At 47.6% G+C, this 24069-nt stretch overlaps 1 protein-coding gene across 2 annotated transcripts in view; it reads right to left on the reverse strand.

Moving 5' to 3' along the window:
• Positions 1-24069, reverse strand: part of ESF1 (ESF1 nucleolar pre-rRNA processing protein) — a 258010-nt gene that overhangs the window by 164316 nt on the left and 69625 nt on the right. For both annotated transcript variants that reach the window (XM_078649557.1, XM_078649558.1), the window contains exons 6-7: positions 10646-10798; positions 9638-9752 (exon numbers count right to left, since the gene is read on the reverse strand). In XM_078649557.1, the coding sequence (XP_078505683.1) occupies positions 9638-9752; positions 10646-10798 (268 nt within the window). The remainder of the gene's footprint in view (positions 1-9637; positions 9753-10645; positions 10799-24069) is intronic.

Consider the following 24069-nt stretch of genomic DNA (forward strand, 5'->3'; position numbering starts at 1 on the left):
GTAACTAAATACCCACTGGGACTTACGGTGGATTATTAAGACAAAAACTGTTTCATGTTAAAAGGCAGAGGGTAGAAGCATGTCCGTGTCTGATGGGTGACTTGTGGGGCAACATGTGAGGAGGTTGGTATGTCCTATCCCAGTCTTTTGTCGAACTAGCAAGACATGTAAACCGCGTGGTCTGCAACGTGATATTTGGGACTAAAAAGCAAGCTGAGCCCCAAGGATAACTAACCCCATCCAACAGCCACTCCAACTTGTTAGAGAAAAACATGGCGAAGGAAACCGGTATCATCATGTTAACTATGCACATGGCACCAACACAGGAGGATCAAAGAGTACCTTGCTTGAATATATGAACAGGGCAAACTGCAGACCAACTGATGAGTGGATTCAAACCACTGGAGGGGCAAAGGGCCGGGTGGTCAACCCTCTATAAAAAGGAGAGGGGTGGCCAATGAACTGTGTCAATGACAGTGACCAAGACACTCAATCAACCACGTATGTGTGCAGTACCCATGCTTGCCAGCGAGGGCAGGGAGTATCCTAAAGGTTGCAGGCTCAACAGAGGTAGTCCCACAACCACAAGTCAGAAAGTCTGTACATCCAGTCTCCCACGAGGGAGAAAAGCTGCAGGAGAGAGACAGTGATAAAAGCAGCCGGCACAAGACTGTGATTGCCAAAGCAGGGACCAGCAATCACTGAGTCAATGTAAGCTAGTTATCACTGAGATGACTCCCTGGTCTCTCTAGTCTCCAGTATCTTCTCTTCATGATTTCTTAACATAGCGACAGCAGAACTTGGTGGGCAGCTTTCATCAAGGTGCACTGTATCAAGAGAAGCTCTTTGCATAAGGCTAGAAGTCAGGATAGATGGATATGCGGTTGCCCTGGTATGAGTATGAGACCTCACCCATCTCAAGTGCCAACTGGAGGAGGTTTTGAAGTCTTTGAAGTGTAGGAGGCATCAATAATTGGACAGGACGGCCCGGCACTCGATACACCCTCTCCACCGAGATCTGCTTGAATGGTGCTTGGTTAAACCAGGATTCCAGCCAGAGCTTCACTGTATGGCTCCATGGCTGCGAACTCGGGGAGGCCTAGGATTTTGATGTTATTTTAGTGTGAGCGTACCTTGAGGTCTTCATTTTTGGCTTTTCTGATCTCAAGTACTTTCTCCATTCACAACAGTTCTTCGTTTCAGGTAGCTGCGTCTTCCTCTACATCAGACACTCTGGGCCCGATTACGATCTTGGCTGATGAGTTACTCCGTCACAACAGTAGGGGATATCCAGTCTGCCGAAATATAAATCCCATAGGATATAATGGGATTTATATTTCGGCAGGCGGGATATCCATCACCGTGGTGACGGAGTAACCCGTCTGCGGAGATGTAAATCAGGCCCTCTGTGTTCTAGCTGATCGAGACGGCCATCATGCTTGTCTAAGAGTTCTTTCATATGGTCTAGTCTGTTTGTTAGTGTGTCAGTCTTGGAGTAAATGGTAGTTAGGCTTTGTTTCATGTCAACAAGGAGGCTTCGTAAGTCCTGGTCAGGTGTCGGGTCCGATCGCTGGAGCATGGGGTAATGTCCTGCTGAGCTTCTTCAGTTGTATATCTGCCAGGGACGGGGTGGGGAATTTGTATCGCCCGACGCCCTGGTCATGAGGATTCTTGTTGCGGACAAGAAGTTTTATTGTCTACTTAGTCCTCCGGACAAGTAGACATTTTCTTTAACCCTTGTGCATCGAATATAATCACAATCCAGTTATTATCCGATTGGAATATGAAATCTTAGTGAATGCGCCTTTTTTTTAGGTAATTACGGTAACTACGCTAAGCCTGGCTGCAGCTGTGAGAAAGTTTGTGCTCACTGTCAATCCGAGAGGCGGAGATCTCACACTTCTGTCATTTTAATCTCCCCATTGGGATGATCTCCCCTTCGCATCTGCGCACGCGTATTTAACCCCGCAAGTGCGTTTGCAAAAATAAACTTTTGGCATGTCTTTCTGAGCTCCCCAGCCAGCCCGGCCAAAAAGCCAAAAAATACCGTCATTGCACACTGTATTTGTAAGGTCCGTGTTAGAACACTGGCTCCCATATTAGTTATGCTTCTGGGTGCTAAAAGTTACTGCACGTGCGCTCTTAGTTAACAATAAAGATATGCCACTAGTGGTGCTGGGCGGATTCCCCTGCAGTGGTAGATGCCTACGTGAGCGAAGTCAGGGAAGGTGCATGTCGTACGATACAATTCCTTGAGAGTGTATAGGAATGCTGTGTATGCAAATTATCGGAAAGAGTAAGAAGTCAGAGGAGCCCTGCGAGCTGAAGTTGAAGGGAAGGAAGCTGAACAAGGAGGATATGGTGCCACTAGACGCCCTCAATGACATAAAGGGTTACGGATATAAGATGTACTTGTTTGATAAAACAAATACAGATTTCTCACTGCTTAAAAGCCCCTGAAGTCAGCTGTGTGTGAACTAACACCAGAGAGCCTTAAAACCAGTTCTGAAGTCCCTGATTCAAGGAACTGCTGGGACAATCCTCTATTTACTGTGCAGAAAGATACATACTGCCATTTGAAGGCATTTGTGATGCCATTTTCCACAGGAAAGCAGTTTCTGTCCAGGGGTATAGATAGTCTCATTTGCATAGGCTCTGAAGACCAAAAATAACAGGCATGTTGGAAATATATGGCGGAGATAAGAGATGGGAGAACCGCTGGCCTACAAAGTCTAGGCCAAAAAACAGGAAAATAGAATAAGGAGCACAAGAGGTCCCTCATTCTTCACCTGCCCCTACTGGCACAACTATGAGCCGATAGTAAGCACCGCACAAGTAACTTTTAATTATTTGAAATCCTCACCGTGGCTTCGACCATACATGCTAACAATCTGAAATTTTAAAGAGGGTGATTTAAATTAAATAAATAAAAAAAGATTGTGTGGCTGTATTTTATTCATAGACCTTCATTGAAGCAGATGCATTATTTTCAAGAGGCAGACTGCCAAAATAAAACGGTTTTAAATCAAGAGTCTCCTGTCTGAATCGGGTCTGTTGGCATCTATGGCTCCAACAGTTTCCACGGCCCGGGTATCTAGCTTGGCTCATACGGAGCAGCAGGTGATGTGTGGGAGGATGAGGGCCTCCAACTCAGGCAGCTAGAGATTAAAAGTGTCAAGGTTGATAAATATGAAATGCATGAGCTTCCAGGAGGCACTTACCGAAAACGCAAAAAACTCAACTAGTGGGAACAAAATCCCAACCAAGAGGCAGGCAGCAAGCAATGGAGTGGGACATTGGGCGTGTTTCAAAATGCTCAATGCTTCTTTTACTACATTGTCTTAAAAGGCATATGTTTTCCAATGGAGGTGGTACTGACCTTTCTTCACTGGGAGCTCGCTGTTGGTGGTTAGTGCACCCTCTGTGTCCCCTAAGGTGCCCATTCCTCCTTCTCCCGGTCTTCCCCAGTTTTCTAACTTCACTGTTTTCTGTTCCCGTTCAAGTAGCCTATCTGATCAGCTGCTACAATTTGTGTTTCACCATACGTGGCTCGCTAACCCTCAGCCTGAGCCTAGACTCTCATGGGGATTATCAGGCTCCCCGGGCGAAACGCTAGTAGTCTGACCTGCTCTGCGCGCTCTCCCCCACTTTCCTCAGGTATTTGGATCCTTTTCTCTAAATACCTCCTTTGTTTAATGCCACACCATAATCATAAATGCCCAACTCAAGCTGTTCTCTAGTGCCCACATATCTGCTTTGAATCCTTCAGTTGCTTGTGCCCAGCCTGTCCCTTCCTCCCACCACACTCACTGAACTTTTAGCACCACATTCTACAGTGCTATGTCCCAGTCGTTCACAAGTTCTCCCCTACTAGCCAGTACTTGTTGTTGATATTATAGTGCTTCACACTTCACTTGTGTTCTTTTCAAGCACTATAAAAACAGACTTTACCACTACTTAATCAGATGCTAATCAGCGACCTTAGAAGGCTGAATGACGGAGGCTGCCCTGCCAGGGTTTTATTAATCTTCTCTTCCAGCTTGAGCCCAAAACTAAGAGAACATTTAAAGTGCCATTATCCCTCCTTCTGTTCGAGTATAATCCTGGGTGGAAGCAATCTAGATCCTAACACCTAAATGCCACAGTAATGGGGAAACAAAGGCACACAGCTTGTTATCACTTAAGTAAAAAAAGCTAAGATTTGGAGGCTGGTTTTTGATTTTCTGTAGCTCCTATATGTAACACATATGCATGCACTGTAAAAATGTCATCTGTATAAGTACGTATTAGTATTTATAGGAATAACAAATTAAATAGCAATTCCTAACTTTTTAAATTTAATACTTTTATAGCGCTACTTATCCCACTGCAAGGTGTCAGAGCGCTTTACATCACAGGGGTGTTGGATACCGGGGGCAAAGTCATGCTGGTGTTGTTGGACTTGTCGGCTGCTTTTGACACCGTCCCCCATGATGGCCTCCTCGCAAGACTCTATGAGATTGGTCTTCGGGGGACGGTGCTCAAATGGTTTTCATCTTTTCTTGCCGGCCGCCGGCAAACGATCTGGACTCCGCCTGACACCGCCGTGATGCCGCCACTGGGAGTCGGGGTCCCTCAGGGCTCTATATTGAGCCCGACCCTCTTTAACATCTTTATGACCCCCTTGGCGGCGGTCGCGGAGTCTTTTGGTGTCCGGATCGTGTCGTATGCCGACGACACCCAGCTCCTTTTCTCTTGCGAGAGAGGGGCTGACTTTGACGGGGAGAGTATCCGGAATTGCCTTGGGGCGGTGTTCTCATGGTTCCAACTGAACAGCCTCAAGTGCAATTCCGACAAGTCCGAGGTACTCTTCTTCGGGTGCGACACGGAGCCTAGCTGGCAGGCCTGGTGGCCCATCGATATGTTCCCTCCGTCCGGCTCTTCCCCTATGGCTAAAAACTTGGGGGTTAAGATGGACAGGGGGCTGACGATGAAAGCCCAGATCTTGGGGGTGACCGGCACCTGCTTCGGTCTACTAAAAATGCTGCGGAGGTTCCTGCCTCTTTTGTCGGAGGAGCACAGGAGGCTGACAGTGCAGTCCCTGATAGGCTCCAGGTTGGATTATGCCAACATTCTTTACCTGGGCCTACCAGAGTACCTGCTGCAGCGGCTTCAAGTTGCGCAGAATGCGGCGGCCAGGGCCATTTTTGGTCTTAACAGACGCGCCAGCGCCTCCGGGCTAATGCTGACTTTGCACTGGTTACCGATCCGTAAACGGATCGCTTTTAAGGCCATGATATTGGCCTACAAGGCACTCCACGCTGTGGGAGCAAAGCATCTCCAAAAGAGATTGGTCTTTTACCAGCCAGGCCGCTCTCTGCGGTCTGAATCTTTGCTTCTGGCGGCTGTCCCTCGTGTCAAGAGAGCTCGCCTGGGCGGCCGCTCTTTCAGTCTGCTGGCCCCACAGATGTGGAATTTGCTTCCACTTCGGGGGGCTACTACTCTTCTGGATTTTAGGAGAGGTCTTAAAACTTGGTTGTTTACCCAGTAGGCCTCCCTAGCAGTCCCTCTTCGTCTTTGTGTGTGTTGTGTTCTCTTTTTTAACTGTGTTATGTTATTCCGAATTAGTTCCCCTTACCTAAAGCGCCGGGACACTCTTTTTGAGTAACCGTTGCGCTATACAAAAGAATAAATAACATAACATAACATAACATAACACACACATTAAACACTGACAATTAATCATACAAGTGTGTAGTGTCACAAACAGTCTTTACTGGTAGGGATGATATACCACGATTGTATGGCTGGTAGAAATTGAAAGTTGGGGTTTAAAATAGAACAGTGCCTGGGATGGTCTATTAATAATGCTCAAAAAAACTTTTTAGCAGTCTTCTAATAACAGATTGAGAACAAACAAGGTTCTAAACCCATGTCTTGCAGTTTACATGCAGGTGCTTGATGCCAGTTTATAGCTCACTGAATATTGCCTGGTGATTTTTTCAATAATTCACAGCTTGGGTGTCTGTTCTCTCCACCTCAATCCAGCCTGGTCCCCTTGAGGTCTCCCTCAGTGCCATCTGTGAGTCCCATAACATTCCCTTCATTGATTTGGGTATTATGCTATTGAAATATCCACCCTCAGAGCTGTATTGTCCAGGCTTCTCAATGTTGACTCCTTCCTCTGTATCTGTGGAGGCAGTTGGCAGGGCTGATGGAAGGCAGGAAGCAAAGTGAGCTGGTTAAGGTAAAAGGGTTGCTCAGAGCGTTTAGATGAGATCGCAGAGGGGAGTAAAGAAGGCTAAGCAGCCTGTGATAAGCGGAGGCGAGGTAGCAACAGTAGATAAGAGAGGGGTTTGGAAGGGATGAAGTCTATGGTGAAACTGGAGAGGGAATAAAAACTCTTATGAGAGGGGAGGAGAACTTGCAGTGAAATGTGCAAGGGGTACAGAGCCTGTGATGAGGGAGTGGAGAGAAGGTCATGGGATGGGTAGTGAGAGGGATATCCATTCCAATGTATATAGTGTGAAGGTATATTTGTAGTAAGGAAGTGGTGTAATTTAACAGTAAGTGTGTGAAGCCCTTGTTGTGAGAAAAGAGAACAGGCGGGTTATGAACCCTATGATGAAGATGTGGAATTGGTATGGGCCCTATGGCAAGTTAGTGGAAAGGCAAATGATTACTGCTGATAGCAAGAAAACAGTGTGGAAGGTAATACTTTATAATAAGAGAATTTGCAAGGGCAAAGAGGCAGAGATGGTCATGTATACTTTGGGTTTTATAGTTGACTAGTAATAAGTCCTTGCTAGTCTGTATAGCTTTTAGTTTTATAGAGTGCGTGGGACTAGTAGATTTCTTTACAGAGCTAGAAGATTATTGTATCCCTTTGTCCCTTGGACAAGTATAGTTTTTCAAAAATTGCACACCCCTGCAGGGAGCTTGTTATCAAAACCAATTTGACTTGCTTGTGATCTTGTATTCCCATCTTGCACTGTCAGAGCGGGAAGGAGCTCTCCTTTAGCCCCCAGTCCAAGGGCTCCACATCGAGGTGGAATCATACCCAGGTTGACGCACCCTAGAAGCATCAGGAGCACAAGCATACCCAGGTGCATCTCTCTATCCTAGGTGAGGGTACCCAGCAGAACCCTTGCACTGTTCTCTTGCCAAGGCCTATCAGTAGCTAGGCCCCTAATGCAACTGCCATTCACCAATGAAGGGCCTTCTGCCGATGCCTAGACTTCAGCTTCTTTACATGTTGTCTTTTTCAGCTGATAAGAGTCTTGCAGTGGTTCGCACTTGTTTCCTTCTGTAGGGGCCAGTGAGCAGGCCTCCAGCTCTCAGCACCACAGCACTGGTCCAAAAACGAAACACTCCATGCATCTGATGGGGGTAAGCCGGGTTTTGTTTATAGAGTCCCTTCATGCTGTTTTATTCAGGCCAGGCATTCCAGAGGCAGGGAAGCAGCTGCTGGCGAAAACTGCTTTACCCTCCACAGCTGCCAACCCCTGGTATGGCCGGTCTCCCACAGGGCCGCATCACGACACCTCAGGCTAGCCCCATTCCCAGGCAACAAACATTCAATCTCTCGGAGAGACGACCGATCCTCCCTATCCTCAGCCCTCACCCAGAAGAAGTGCATCGTAGCCATGCAGGCTGACCATGCAGGACCAAAGAGGATCCAAGACTCAAGGCGGCACATCTCCACTCACCTGTCCTCAGATCCTCAGCTTCTTCATCACCCAATGGGGGCAGACACCACTTCCACACATGTCCTCCTCACTGCTGCAGGACCTGCACAGCAAGTCGCCTGCTGAGAAGCTCCATGGATCAGGTAGTTGGTATCCACAGACCCCTTCTTTTAAGTTCAAAGCTGGCTTCCCTGGCCTCAAAAAAGTATCCGGAAATGATGCAGTGGACAATACAGCAGTCTGGCACCAGTTCTTGTGCATCGATGGGCACCTGAAGTGTAGGGTTACTGGTGGATATTTTGATCAGCCGGTAGAGCCTCACACACGGGGAGCCATCTTGTGGCGCGGCTCTCTAGCACCATATGAAGTATTATTTGAGGACTATATCCAGATATATGCATATATTGGAATTGAATATGCTAAAGTCTGCGGAAAGTGCTTACCATAAGCAGTATGCATATACGTTATGTATTGAAACAAAAGCACAACACACTGACAATGCTACAATATTTGGTGATGTAATGTCGTTAAAGAATTGCAAATAAATTAAAAGTAAAATTACCTATCTCAAAAAAACAATGTTTTGGACAACACTAATTAAATAATCTCAATGTATATGGGCACAATGGCAATATATTGGGTTATAGTGATATTGGGCTAATATTATGTTCACCCCACTACAAGTGTCCCTGTTTTATTACCAATGCACATGCTCCCCCTCTCTACAGACCTGCCTTGACAGTGCTTTGATTGTGCCATCCTCCACACACGTGGAGCCCTACACTGTGCGCATTAACTACTCACCTCACACTTGGCGTAAGTTCCAGGTCTGTTTTTAGTTGCAATATTATGCCATGCCTCCAACCCCCACTATTGGAATACTAATTACTCGTTTTTCTCACATGTGTCGCTCCCGGCTGGTACCCATGTGAGTATCTTTTTCTTATCCCTTGGACAGTGCCACACTCTCCACACGAGCTGGTCTATTACCCTTCAGGTACTATACAAATGAAACCTTAGTTCCACTATATAATACCAGTTGCTTAAAATGAGCCACATACTGACATTATCCTTCAACTTCTCATAGGTGTCCCTACAATCATAGGTCCTGAAGAGACCCTACACTGCACACAGGGTTGAAACGCCGTTGACAAGTTGCATAAAAGAACCATTGTTTACCAGCACTGATCACTGTATCTAGCGCTGTCCACTGTACATATATAGGTTAATGTTGGTTTATATGAAGCATTGGAACCACTGTATATATTTCACATATAGGTCACTGATTTCCTAGGTAACGTTTTTCGCTGGAACACCTCTCACTCACTCAGAACTATATGTTCAAACGTATTACTTTGTAACAGTATTTTATTTCAAGGATTATATAAATATTTTTGATTCAAAAACAAATCAAAGGTGTATTTGCTTCCTTCTCTCTACAATATCACTATAACCCAATATATTGCCATTGTGCCCATATACATTGAGATTACTTCATTAGGTGTCCACATGAGCCTTTGTTTTTTGATAATAAGTTTATTACCCTGGTTTCAGGTGAGTAGGGTTCCCTTGTTCCTGTCCTATTGGGCAACACTAATAGCTGCTCCAAATTACACCCCAAATGGTTATTGTGCTGCAACACACAGTTTATTCGGCCCCAAAACTTTTCTAATGTCATGGACAAATTCTGAATTTATCCCCATAGGCCAAACATGTTCATTACTGATGAGTTATTTATCTGCAAAGCAACCAGAAACTAAATGAGACTGACTATGTACCTGTTCCAGTCCTTAGGAATAATTTTCTGGAAGTGTGTGGTGTTATATTCAAGAAATACACAATCATAAAAATCCAAAGTTGATTTCTCTGAACACGTTTATATAATTACATATAGTTTTCTAAATGTAGGTTAATTACTAAATACGAAAACAAAATACAAAGTTTATCAAAAGCTGCTAGTTTAAGCATACCTTTGATGTTGCCATTGCGGCCGATGTGAAATATTTTGGTTTATATACAGTGAAATCCACATCAGTAGCAACATCCTTTGGTTCATCATTAAACGTGACATCGTTTGGAATAAACCTGCAAAGCAAGATCAGAAAAACATGAGCAGACATTTTCTGCAGTCCAGAAAATAATAGATAGGTAATATTTTAAATATTTACTTAGGACCAGGTATGTCACGACAAGCTGTAGGATTTAAGTTTAAAGAGGACAGAACGCAGCCACACCTGACAAATGAACTGGAGAGTTAAGCATCAAGCAAACTATTTCCCATCCCCTATTGAGAGTGGTTTCCAAAACTCAAAATATAAGTGGGGGTCTCCAAAGGTTCCTTATATCTGATCTTAAACAGCCTGCTTATTTAGGATATCAAAGCCAAGATATTATAAATTCAAGCAATAACCTATAGTTTGAACAGGTTTAGAAGGAGCAAGTAAGCTTTCGGTAGTGTGTTTCATCAACAAGAAATTGTTAAAATTCTTTTTTCTGGAATTGACTTTTCAATTAGATGCGACACATCAGTCGCCTTGTGGCAGGAGCGAAGTCCCTGGTCTTTTCAACATGGTTAAATGCATTTATTAATCTGCAATACTTGTACTTTGATTCCAGATTTGGTTTAGTTTGTATGGTAGGACACCACTGGCTAGATCTCTAATGCTCAAGGGCATCTTGGTTGCACTCCACAAAACTTAATAAATACATAAACTGTTGAGAGAAACAGATCTGCTCTAGAGAGTGCAGATTTTAGCGGACGGTGACACTTGTCCATTCTTTTCTTACTCACTCCTGTGTGGCTACCATTCACACAGGCATTTGATGGAGTTGTTCTGAACAGGTGGACATTAGCACTTTTTTTTGCAGTACAGAATGTTGTTAGGGAGACCAAATGCCCAGAGTGGAGTACGCACAAGTGGGCCACAAATGCAATATTCCATAATATATACATATATATAATACACTAAATACTCTACCTTAAATCCACAAAGGAACAGCTACTTTCAAATTCCAGTCCATCACATTCCTCATAAATTTTGTTAGCAGTTTCAGAAGAATCGCACTCTACTACTGCGTAGAAGTACTTTAAGCGTTTGAACTGGTATTCTCTAAGCTTCTCCCTACAAATCCTGCAGAACAGTCAAAAAGAAAAAAAAACGGTTAGTTTTGCATACGTTGAAAAAAATATATCATGTCTTTGTTTAGTGTAGCTGCCTCTATATCATCCAGGCACTGTCTCATCACACTGTGTAAACTTTCTTTAAAGTTCACATCCATGCTACACATACGGTACACATCTATGCTACTGATCAAAGGAAGTCATCTTACAACCAGAGAAACCAAATGGAGAAGCTCAAAGTAAGTCATACATCTTAAAGAACAATTTACATACCTTAGGTAACAATGTTTCTAGTGACTACTCCAACAGTAGATTCCTCATCTTAGATTGTAACATAGGTATCAGACTGTATCCAGAGATTTCTTTGTAGTAGTGCTCCCATGCAACGCCAGGTGGAGTTGTGTGGCTCTGTGTTGCCTCCACACTGTCCCATAAGTGAGTAGGCAGTGCCACATATAATTGCCACCTCAGCGCGCTGACGTAAGTTTCTTCTTTTTACCCTTTCTGTGCCCACAGATGTACAGCGTGAACATTTGTAGGTTGCAATGTCCAGAATACTAACTTTGAGCCTTTTAAGATATTAAATAAAGACTACTCCACTGAACAGGAAGGTCTAAGAGGAGTAGTAAATCTGAGAGCATCCACCAGAATGGTGTAACAGAAGGTACCCGAGTAGATACCAAAGCAGTTCCTCCACAGGGAGGCTGGGGGTTGTGGTGTAGGCTCATACTAAAGAGTCTTGCAAACCCAAAAGGCAGTGTCCTTCACGCCAGACTCGGCTGACAAGTCAGTGCTTTGTGAATGAATGCACCAACGCCCATATCGCAGCAAGGCAGAAATCAAGGACAAACACTCACCTCGTCAACAGACGCAGTAGTAGCAGCCTTAGCCCTGGTGGAATGGGCTCTCAGACCTCGCCGGGCTTGCACTTAGGCCAATGCATAGTACATCTTAATACAGAGGACTATCCACCTTGACAAGGTACTTTCCTGCACAGCCTTACCTTTCTTTGCACCAGAGAACTCCTCAAAATGCTGATTGTTCACTCGATGATCCTTGGCACAATCTAAATAAAAGGTTAGAGCCCTTCCGGGGTCCAACTGATGGAGCCTCTCCTGCTCTTTCCAAGTTTGAAGGGGAGCAAAGAGTGATGGACTGCCTAATGTGGAAGGGAGTCATGACTTGGGAATAGGGCCACCGAGTCCTCACCAATTTGTCCGCAGAAAAAGTGGTGTAAGGCACTTGCACTGAAAGGACCTGGAGTTCACTCACGCAACGAGCCAACATAATTGCAATAAGGAAAAAAGTTTTTCAAGTCAGGAGATGCAGCGTGGAGCTACTCAAAGCATATATACAGGAGGAATGGTCATGACCAAGTTAAAGTCTACTGTGGTACAACTGTGAGGGGAGGAAATGCGAGTCAAATCTTTTAACAAACCTCTTCACAACAAGTTTTTTTGTTTTTTTTACAAGGACGGTTAGTTCCACAAATGTAGAATGATTAAAAGGGCTGACAAAAACACTTTTAAAGTGCACACCACAATGCCCTGCTGGGCTAAAGAAACATTAAAAACAGGTCTGACTGCTTTGTCTGTAAGGGGTCAGTGTTAAGAACACCACATCAGGTTACAATGTTGTCCCAGCGCTTGGGATAAATAGATTTTGTGGAGGGGAGTCTGGTGGTGAGAAGGACATCCACCACTTTAGATGGCAAACTGAACAAAGTCAGTTAATACTGCTCAATCTCCATGCATGCATGTGTAGATTCGGACCCTTGCCTGCTGCTGAGACAAGTGGTCCTCGTGAAGTGTCAGCCTGATCAGAGGGAAAACGCTCATGTCCAGGGCTTACAGGTACTGCACTCTCCGGCCCGAATTTGGGGCCCCTAGGATGACTTTGGCCTAGTCATCCCTGATAATGTTCAGAACTCGGGGCAAGAGAGAGAGGCGGATAGGCGTACAGGAATCCCTAGTTCCATTTCAGCTTGGGACGCAGACAGCACCTCTCGTAATCTGCCTGACAATGTCTGCTCAGTTCGAAAGAAGACATCTGCTCAGTTTGTCTTCTCTGGCAGTCATGGACACTGCCAGGTGACTGGCAATGAGGAACATGCCCTGGCACTCCAACCATTTCCAGAAACTCAAAGTCTCCTGGCCCATGCCATCATTCAACCCTGCTTGTTGCAGTATCACATGGTGGTGGTGTTATCCATGAGAACCTGTACCAGCCTCTCCTTAACGGACAGCAGGAAGGCCTTCAGAGACAGATGAATGACCTGCAGCTACTGCTATTTGATGTGGATCAAGCCCTCCACTGGAGACCTGAATCCTCTGCTTTCCACTTTACCCAAATGACCTCAAAATCCTGGTGTGCACAATGCTTTGACACGTAGTGAGAGTTAGAACCAAAAAGATAATGGAGCCTGTGCTGGTAGATGAGACTCTGTGACACAGGTTAAATTCAGACAGCATGACAATTGATTGTGCTTTTCTAATTTCGCAGTGCAACATCTATTGAGCTCAATGACCCAATGCCGATTCAGGGTCTGACATCGGCGTCAGCACCAGACCATTTTCCAGAACCGGTGTCAGGAACTGGCTCATGTGACCAGAGTGGAAGTCTGTGCCAAAGTGAGTACGGGCCAGGTAATGGGTCCCACAGAAACAGACTATGCTGGGGAGGGAACCACCAGCCGTAACCCAGCTTCAGACCCCTACAGTTCCATGGGTCTCGAAGGCACGCCAGAGGGAGCCGAAAACACACTGACATTTTGCAGCAGGACTTCATGGAAAGCTTCTATTTGCTGCAGGGTCCATGACATCCCTGGATGAACTGAGATTGAATCCCACTTTGCTTTCTTAAGCTTATGTTTGCACTTCAGCTTACCGAAGGATTTTGAGCACAAAGTTGAATGGGCACGGAAGTGGTCACAGGATAGATTCGGGGCCTGTGACTTTGAGCGGAGCAAGATCTACGCAGAGGCAATGACTTTTTCATGTGTTCGGCGACATACAACTTGCCTCCCGGTCTCAGATTGCCTTCGAAGGCATGAGGACGCACTTATCACACAACTAGTATCCTGAGGTCAGATTCCAGAGGCACACCCTAAGCAGGTCCTTGACCAACATTTGCTTCCTGCAGTCACAGTACAACTTGAACCCTACCATTTTCAGTGGGGCCATCGTCCCCTAGCACACTGTGAACCATTTTGAAAGTAATTGGAAAACAGACACATTTGGGGGCATTGCTCTGGATCTGCATCAGAAGGAATGGTAAGAAAGTAACTTTTTCCACAGAACAGGGGTGGTGCTTTAATGTGGCTCTACAGTGCTCTTCTAGGGCAGTGTGGAGCAACCACTAAACGGCACAATGCCACCTATTGGCACACTGCTACCAAAAACTTCTCTAGATTCAGTCTGGCACCTGGAATATATTGTAAGGTGAAGAATCTGCGGTTAGAAGTATCCATCAAATACATCATTCATTCCTGCTCAAAGCGAAACGTACAGTTAATATCTTACAGAAGCAAACAAGGATAAGAAATTAGAAGACAATAGCTGAAATGAACAAAACAATGCAAAATAGGTAAAAAACAATTAAAGTATTCATTTATTTATTTTATTTATTTTGAAAGTTTTATATAGCGCGGACAAGATCTTTGCAGATATCAGAGCGCTTTACAACGAAGGGGTACATGAGGGAGCATAGTCAAACAAGTAAGTCAATAAAGCTTAGCAGAACAAATAGGTGGGGGCAAAGCCAATCATGTAAATCAATACTACAAGTAATACACATAAGCAAGGGTCAGCAAGTAATACAGATCGGTGCATAGACTTTAAAGAGAACGCAATAATAGTTCAGGTGTGTTTAGCCATGAGGATAGCTTTTACTTTTTTCTTAAAAAGTGTAGTGGAGGAGATGAGCCTGGTTTCGGGAGGGAGTGAGTTCCAGATCCTAGGTGCCATTCCTGAGAAGGAGCGTTTATCAGTTTTTTCCTTCCGGAATCTTCGAGGCTTCAGCAGAAGATTGTTTGTGCCTCTAGTGTTTCTAGAGCCGCCAGAGATTGTCAGCTTCTGAGTGAGGTAGCTGGGTGAGTTCAGGTGTACCGCCTTGTGTGTCATGCAGGCGATTTTCAAATGTATTCTGGCTTCAAAAGGCAGCCAGTTCAATGATTTCAAGTCAGGGGAAATATGAGAGTGCTTTTTTGACCCAGTGATGAGTCTCGCTGCAGCATGTAGAGAAGCTCTTAGGGGTGCGGTAGTAGTTAGGGGGAGTCCGCAGAGGGCGATGCTGCCATATTCTATGCGAGGGATGACTAGTGCTTGTACCGCAGTTTGGAAGTCTTTGGCTGGAAGGAAGGGTTTGAGTTTCCTCAGGGTATTGATTTGGAAGTTCGCTCCCTTAGTTGCCTTGCTGATATGTTGCTGCATGTTGAGATTGGTGTCGAGTGTTATGCCTAAAGATTTTGCTGAGTCCACAATGGTGGGTTGGACATTGAGTGCGGTTAGGTGTTTAAGCCAACTTTGAGTGGTAGAGATCTTCGCTGGAGGTGAGATCAGAAGGAACTCTGTTTTTAGAGCATTGAGTTTGAGATGATTATCGGCAAGCCAGGATTGTGTGCTTCTGATCGTTGAATTCAAGAGCAAAATGTCTTTGGGGGATTGTAATTTGAGATAAATTTGGGTGTCATCGGCATACATGTGGAAGTGTACATTGGATGCTTGTAGCAAGGTGGTTAGAGGTTCCATAACTAAATTGAACAGAGTCGGGGATAGGGAGGATCCTTGGGGGACGCCTAGCGATACAGGTATTGGCGAGGACATCAGGTTATTGCTCTTGAATTTCTGCGACCTGTTGTGTAGAAAGGAAGTGAACCACTTGAGAACAGTTCCAGATATACCCATTCTTGTGTTTAGTAGTTCGAGTAAATTCTCATGTTTAACGGTGTCGAATGCTGAGGAGAGATCCAGAAGGATGAGGAGGCAGGTGTCGTTTTGGTCTAGGATTTGAAGTGCGTCGTCGATTATGTGCGTCATAGCAGTTTCTGTACTGTGCCCTGCTCGGAAGCCTGATTGATGAGGGTTGAGGAGATCGAACTGATCAATGTGTTTAGTCAATTGTAGTTGTGCGCATTTTTCCAGCAGTTTGGCGAGAGTGGCAATATTGGTAATCGGACGGTAATTGTTCAGATCAGAGGGATCGGCTGTAGGTTTCTTAAGTAAAGGTGTGACTTGTCCAACTTTGAGGGAGTCGGGTATGGTTCCTTGTTGAAGAGAGCTGTTGATTATTTTAGTCCAGAGTGGGAGAAGCCAAGGGGTAAAGTCTTTTACAGCGTTAGCAGGAAGGGGGTCAGTGAGGTGATTGGATGGTTTCAGGGTGCGGAGTAGTTTGCCAATTTCTTCTTCAGAGTAGGTGCCAAAGGATGACCATGTAGCATTGTTTTTTCGTTCCGTGGGTGCTATGCTGTGGTGTTTGGAGTAGAGGCTTGCGTCAATGAGGAGATCGCTCTTTATGTTGTCAGTTTTTTGGATAAAGAAAGCGGAGAAGTCTTCACAGGAGGGCGGTTCGCGCACAGTGCTGAGTGGTTGGGGTTGTTCCTTGGATTGTGTTCTGATTAGCTGAAACAGTTTTTTCGGACGGTTTTTTGCTTGGTCGAGCTGGAGGTTGAAGAAATCTGATTTTGAGCGTTTTATTTTCCTGAAATAGGCGTTTCTGTTTTTCTTCCGAGTTTTTAGGTGCAGTGCAGAGGGAGCTGATCTCCAGGTGCGCTCTGCCATTCGCATGTCTCGTCTGTCCTCATTGAGACTCCCATCGTACCATGGGTTGGAGATTTTAGTGGAGACTCTTTTTAGCTGCGTAGGTGCAGCCTCATTAATTATTGAGGTCATAGCGTTGAGATAGTGGTCAGTCAAGGATTGGACGTCCGTAGCGCCGGTAGGTGGAAGTAGGAGATTGCAGCTGTTAGGAGGCAGAGAGCTTGGGTTGAGTTTTTTCAGGTCTCTTTTCCAGACTTTGGGCTTGGAGGATTGAACCGGGTTAAATTTAACTTTTTTCATTGATGAAGAATGTGACAATATGATGATCCGACCAGTCACAGGGTTGGATGGACTCAAGTTGTATAGAGTCCTCTTTGGAGATGATAAGGTCGAGGATAGAACCTTTCTCGTGGGTCGGGCTATTGCATATTTGGGTGAGGTCAAGGGCATTGAGGAAATTTTTTAGACTATTTACCACTGCGTCGTTGTGATCGTTCCAGTGGAGGTTGAAGTCGCCAAGGTATATTTGGGTGAGCTGCCGTCCGGAATTGGTTGAGATCATATCCATGATTTGTTGGGAAAAGGTGAGGTTGTCCCATGGTGGGTGGTAAATGCCGTGAAGAGAGCATATCGGTTTGCCCTCACTGATAATGTCGAGGCAGATGTATTCACAGGATGTAGGGGATGGTAGGGAGGTGGAGTTGACTCTCAGAACAGAGAGGTTGTTCCTGTAGATGCATGCGATTCCACCACCTATTTTGCCGGACCTGTCAAGTCTAATGATGTGGTAGCTGGGAGGAACCAGAATATCCATTATAGGTGATGAAGATTCAGTTAGCCAGGTTTCAGTCAAGATGATTAGGTCAAGGTCCAGTGTTAAGATGAGATCAGCGATGACGGCGGAATGTTTCGAGGCCGATCTGCAGTTGAGGAGAGTGCATTTGAGACGGGGTGTGTTGAGGGTGGCAGAGGGTTCTAGAGAGAGAGGGACTTTTCTAAGGTTATTAGGGATGGAGATTCTGCTGTTTAGTGTGGGGGGGTCTAAGGGGATTTGAGTGTATCGTGGGAATGGTGGGGTGTGTGGTGGATGTGTGATGATTTGAGTGTATCGTGGGCATGGTGGGGTGTGTGTTGGATGTGTGGTGATTTGAGTGTATCGTGGGAATGGTGAGGTGTGTGGTGGATGTGTGATTTTGGGGGGCTGGGTCGTAGGAGCGGAGGAGGGTGAGTGTGTCGAGGTCCGAAAGAGGGTTGCAGGGGCGGCGAGGGCTGTTGTTGCGATTGCGCACGGGGATTGAGGTCCAGTGTGGGGAGTGTTGAGTGAGTGAGTCAACCGGACATGTTGGGAGGGGAGGTGGAGGTGGTGGAGGGGTTGCAGGGGCGACGAGGGCGGTTGTTGCGATTGCGAACAGTAATTGTAGTCCGGTGTGGGGAGTGTCGAGTGAGGGAGTCAACCGGCGGGGTGGGGGACATGTTGGGAGGGGAGGTGGAGGTGGGTGAGGGGTGTATGGGGTGTGTGGAGAGTAGTTCTTTGATGATGCGTATGTCTTCTTTGACCTGGATGAGGGTGGCCATAATCGTGTCCAACGTGGGGTAGGTGTTGGCGGTGGGAGTGGAGATCAAAGGTGAATGACTGACTAGGGAGTTAGTGTGCAGATGGGGGAGTGGGCTGGTGTCCGTTGTGTCAGTGTGCGGGATGGTGTTCGGGAGGGGAGAGTGTTTGGGCGGGAGGGGTGTGGATGAGGTAGGGAGGAGGTTGGTGGTATGAGTGAGGGCATTGGTGGTAGGCGGAGAGAGGAGGGTAGAGGATGAGTGTATGTTAGTGGTGGTGGGAGTGCAGGTATGGTAATGGGGGCTGGGAATGGGGGGGGAAATGGAATTGAAGATGGTTCTGTTGTGAGGAGGGGGAGTTAAATTAAGAGAGGAGGTGTGTTCTGCGTAGTTAGTTAGAGGGTAGTGGGGACTGAGAATGGGGAGGGATAAAGGGTGGGATATGTCGTTGTGCGTGTCGTTCTGGTGCTGAACTAGTTTAGATGTGTTGTGGGTGGGAGCTGTGATGTCAGGGGATACATTAATTGGAGTTAGATTAAGAGAGGAGGTGTGTTCTGCGTAGATAGTTAGCGAGTAGTGGGGACTGAGAATGGGGGGGTAAAGGGAGGGATTTGTCGTTGTGCGTGTCGCTCTGGTGCTGAACTAGCTTAGATGTGTTGTGAGTGGGGGTTGTGATGTCAGGGGTGGGAGGAGTGTTAATGGTATGCGTGGAGGTCCGAGGGTTGGTAGTGGGGGAGGGGGTGCAAATGGTGTATGAGGGGGAGAGATCTGTGTCTATGTTTGAGGAGTGTGTGGTGGAGTGTGTGGAGTGTGTGGTGTGTGTGGTGGTAGCTACCTGGTGCTGAACTGGGATAAAAGTGTTTTGGGTGGGAACTGAGAAGTCAGGGGTGGTAGGTGTGTCTCTGAATGAGGATTGTGTGGTAGCTACCTGGTGCTGAGCTAGGTTAGAAGGGTTGTGGGTGGTGGGTGCTGTGAAGTCAGGGGTGGTAGAGCTAGAGGTGAAATGAGAGTAGGTCCGAGGATTGGCGAGGTGCTCTTTGAAAGAGGGGAACAGGTTGTCTAATAGTTCCAGGTTCCTGTCTGTGGATTGAATTAGGACAGTTCCGTTATTGTAGATGGTAATGGTGGCTCTGCCTGGGAAGAGTTGGGATGGTGTGATGTAGAGTGTTAGGCCATGAGCGTATTTCCTGGTGGTGGAGACGGTGAGTAAGGTGCGGAACGTTTTTCTCCATTGTGCTCTGCGTGTGGTGTGGAAAATGAAATCGGTGTTCAAGGACCCATTTACCGGGGAGAAATAGGTGTCAGCAAAGGGGGTTTCAGGGTGGGACCTCAGGAAGTTGTGTTTAAAGCGTTTAACTGCTTTTTTGGTGAGTACGGGTGGGTAGTTGATTTTATATGTGTTCTTGCCGGCGGGATCCATGTTGGGATGGCAGTGTAGTTAGGTGCGGGTGGATGACCCGTAATGATATACAGGAATAAGGATACAAATGTAAACAGAGGGTTGCCTGGATCAGGGTGACCCTAGTGAGCCACTATAATATATGAGGAAGCGATCGGTCGGTGCATTACAGGAGAAAAGTGAAATGTGTGCCGGTTACAAAAATGTACAAAATACACGTAGAAATATAATACTGATGTTGTACGGGACCAAAATACAAATGCAGCCAGTGTTCGGGAAAGAAGTGAAATGGGTGCAGGTTACAAAAATACAACAAGCATTGGAAATGCAATAGGTCTCGCAATAACGCGAGTCTGAACTATTAGCATTGTAAATGATAATGCCCTTTATTTTTGCGTTCTGGTTTTTGGAACATAAATAAAAGGCTTTGTCATTTACAAGGCCTATAGCTTAAATTTGCGTTAAAACGAGACCTATTGCATTGCAATGGTGGTGGTGCTGCTGAGTTTTCTCTGAATCTGCACTCTGAATCTGCACTCTGAATCTGCACTCTGAATCTGCACTCTGAATCTGCACTCTGAATCTGCACCCACAATCTGCACCCTGAATCTGCACCCTGAATCTGCACCCTGAATCTGCACCCTGAATCTGCACTCTGAATCTGCACTCTGAATCTGCACCCACAATCTGCACCCACAATCTGCACCCACAATCTGCACCCACAATCTGCACCCACAATCTGCACCCACAATCTGCACCCACAATCTGCACCCACAATCTGCACCCACAATCTGCACCCACAATCTGCACCCACAATCTGCACCCTGAATCTGCACCCACAATCTGCACCCACAATCTGCACCCACAATCTGCACCCACAATCTGCACCCACAATCTGCACCCACAATCTGCACCCACAATCTGCACCCACAATCTGCACCCACAATCTGCACCCACAATCTGCACCCACAATCTGCACCCACAATCTGCACCCACAATCTGCACCCACAATCTGCACCCACAATCTGTACCCACAATCTGCGCACCCACAATCTGCGCACCCACAATCTGCGCACCCACAATCTGCGCACCCACAATCTGCGCACCCACAATCTGCACCCACAATCTGCACCCACAATCTGCACCCACAATCTGCACCCACAATGTGTGAGTGGCGTTGCGTGTGTGAGTGGCGTTGCGTGTGTGAGTGGCATTGCGTGTGTGAGTGGCATTGCGTGTGTGAGTGGCATTGCGTGTGTGAGTGGCGTTGCGTGTGTGAGTGGCGTTGCGTGGCTGAGTGGCGTTGCGTGGCTGAGTGGCGTTGCGTGGCTGAGTGGCGTTGCGTGGCTGAGTGGCGTTGCGTGGCTGAGTGGCGTTGCGTGGCTGAGTGGCGTTGCGTGGCTGAGTGGCGTTGCGTGGCTGAGTGGCGTTGCGTGGCTGAGTGGCGTTGCGTTGCTGAGTGGCGTTGCGTTGCTGAGTGGCGTTGCGTGGCTGAGTGGCGTTGCGTGGTTGAGTGGCGTTGCGTGGCTGAGTGGCGTTGCGTGGCTGAGTGGCGTTGCGTGGCTGAGTGGCGTTGCGTGTGTGAGTGGCGTTGCGTGTGTGAGTGGCGTTGCGTGTGTGCAGTTGCGTGTGTGTGTGCAGTTGCGTGTGTGTGTGCAGTTGCGTGTGTGAGTGCAGTTGCGTGTGTGAGTGGCGTTGCGTGTGTGAGTGGCGTTGCGTGGCTGAGTGGCGTTGCGTGGCTGAGTGGCGTTGCGTGGCTGAGTGGCGTTGCGTGGCTGAGTGGCGTTGCGTGTGTGGGAGTGGCATTGCGTGTGTGGGAGTGGCATTGCGTGTGTGAGAGTGGCATTGCGTGTGTGAGAGTGGCGTTGCGTGTGTGAGTGGCGTTGCGTGTGTGAGTGGCGTTGCGTGTGTGAGTGGCGTTGCGTGTGTGAGTGGCGTTGCGTGTGTGAGTGGCGTTGCGTGTGTGAGTGGCGTTGCGTGTGTGAGTGGCGTTGCGTGTGTGAGTGGCGTTGCGTGTGTGAGTGGCGTTGCGTGTGTGAGTGGCGTTGCGTGTGTGAGTGGCGTTGCGTGTGTGAGTGGCGTTGCGTGGATGATAGTGGGCTTGCGTGGGTGTGAGTGGCGTTGCGTGTCTGTAAGTGTTGCTGTATGGGTGAAAGTGGCACAGAGCCTTTGATGTGGCCTGGCGCAGGAGAAATGCTGCTGCTGCTAATTAAATACAAGAGTGGCCGGGAAGTGGCCGGGAAACACAAGTAGGGCCGGCCACATAATTAGGGGAGGAGAAGCCGCACAGCACACGCTGGGAGAAGCCCTTTGATGTGCTGTGCGGCCGCGATGCGCGCTCTGTGCTGGGGGAGGGCCATTAGCCTGACGAAGGGTGGGAGGGACATTGAGGAACAGATGGCCATGAAAGTGTATGGGCCAAAAGCGCGTGCCTGTACGTGCACTCGAAGAAAACGCCACGAAAAAAAGCGGTGGTTTGACAATCAGTCCGAGCACTTGAATTCTCGGCCATTTCCCATTCCTTCGGAATGGTAAAGGACGAGACCTAAAAATAATGGGTGCCGGTTACAAGAATGTACAAAAATACAGGTAGCGGTATAATACTGATGATATATAGGAACAAAATAAAAGTGCAAACAGTAGGTTACATGGATCAAAAGTGAGACTAGTGTGCAACCAAAGTATATGAGGTAGCAAACAGTGCATTACAGGGGAAAAGTGCGATGGCTAGTGTGCAATCAAAGTATATGAGGTAGCAATCGATGCCTTACTGGAGAGAAAGTGTAATGGGTGCAGGTTACCAAATGTACAGAATACAGGTAGAAGTATAATGTTGTACTAAAAGGCAGACACTCCATCACAGAAGGGTGTATATACATAGCTATGGAAGGTGCGCAGTAGTTTGAGAATAGTCTTAAATGCCAAGTTCTTAGGGTACGCTAAAAAAAATGACTAGTCCAAGATGGCCGCCAGAGTGAGAGACAAGTTGTTAGACGGGGACCCAGAGGGTCGGCCGAATACTGAGGGAGAGGTCTCCGATGAGGACCGTCTCCGGCGATCGTACAGACAGGTCACTTCCCTCCCCACAGATAGACACCACACAAGGATGAGTTCAACACTTTATATAGGGTTCGTGCGGCAAGGTTATCAACGATACAGGAGATATCGGACTCGAGGGTCCTCTCAATTTTAGTCTCTGTAGGGAAAGGGGGTAGCGGGACAGTCTTGGTGCCGGGCCGGCACAGGAGGTGGTAGGAGGGGAGCTCACAATCCTCGAGCTGAAGGGTCGGCAAGGTGGGGCCGCGGCAGCGCCAGCAGGCCAAGACGAGGGTTTCACGAGGCAGAGGGCCGCGGCAGCGCCAGCAGGCCAAGACGAGGGTTTCACGAGGCAGAGGGCCGCGGCAGCGCCAGCAGGCCAAGACGATGGTTTCACGAGGCAGAGGGCCGCGGCAGCGCCAGCAGGCCAACACGATAGTTTCACGAGGCAGAGCTACGGCAGCGCCAGCAGTCTGTCAAGGATGAGTTCTCTCGGGGCCTCTCGACTCCAGGATACAACTGCCTTCCTGGTCTGGCACTGCCCCAGTTATAGGTCTGGTCCCCTTTGATGTCCGGACCCTCGCGCCTGGGGGCCGGGAGGTCCGGGATGAGGGAGTCCAGACACCCAGCAGGGGGGTGGAGCCAGCGCCCAGGGCGGCCGGGGGTGATCGACACCTGGCGGAGGAGAGCCGTTGACGATTCCTTCTCCCATTGACCCGCCAAGTGGGTGTTCTACCTCCTGGGGGGAGGTTGGTGCCTCGATGTCGGGGCCGGCCCAGGGTTAGGGTCGAGTTGAGGCCACGCGTCCTCGTGCTGTAGTACCCAAAGATGGCGGCTGGGCCGGGGTCATGGTGTGGATGGTGACCAGGGCCAGCCGGTTCCGGAGCTGGGGTCTTGTTGTGGATGGATTGCGGATTACTTCGAGGGTCGCCGGGGGCTCTGGCTGGGGATTCAGGGAGAGCCAGGGTCCGGGCCCCGTTGTGGGGAGGAGGGACAGCCCGACCACGCGGCCTGTCCAACACAAGTCTAAAATGGCCGCCAAGTAGTGGGGATAGAGACATTGGTCCTCTGTTAGTTGTTGTTGCTTTGAGAGCATGGAAGGGCAGTTTCACTTTCTATTCTAGCTTCCTGGAAGGGAGTCTTATCTCTATTTTGGTGCTCATATATGGAGTTGTTGAGGAGCCTCGTGGGCATCTGGAGGTACAGGAGGAGATTTATTGCTTCAGTTTATGGCCCCAGCCATTTTGAACAAAGGAAGTTTAGAATGTGTGCAAGCGAGTGGGGTGAAAGTAAATACCTTTTTGAGCTTTCTGCTCAGTAGATACGCTGATGTTGCCAGCAGAGTTTTGCAGACATCAAAGGTCTAGCCAGAATGTGCATTGCTGTGGTGTGTGTCGATTTCTGGCAGGTTGAACCATTGTTTGCAGATCTACTCCCAGGTTCTCGTTAGCAGCAGGGGGGACCGTAGGGAGACACAGCCGCAGGGGAAAGAGAAGAGTGAAAGGAGGAATCCTTGCGGTCCGAGTGAGTGGGCAGGTT

Source organism: Lissotriton helveticus, chromosome 6 (genome assembly GCF_964261635.1).
Source record: "Lissotriton helveticus chromosome 6, aLisHel1.1, whole genome shotgun sequence".
Taxonomy (NCBI): Eukaryota; Metazoa; Chordata; class Amphibia; order Caudata; family Salamandridae; genus Lissotriton; species Lissotriton helveticus.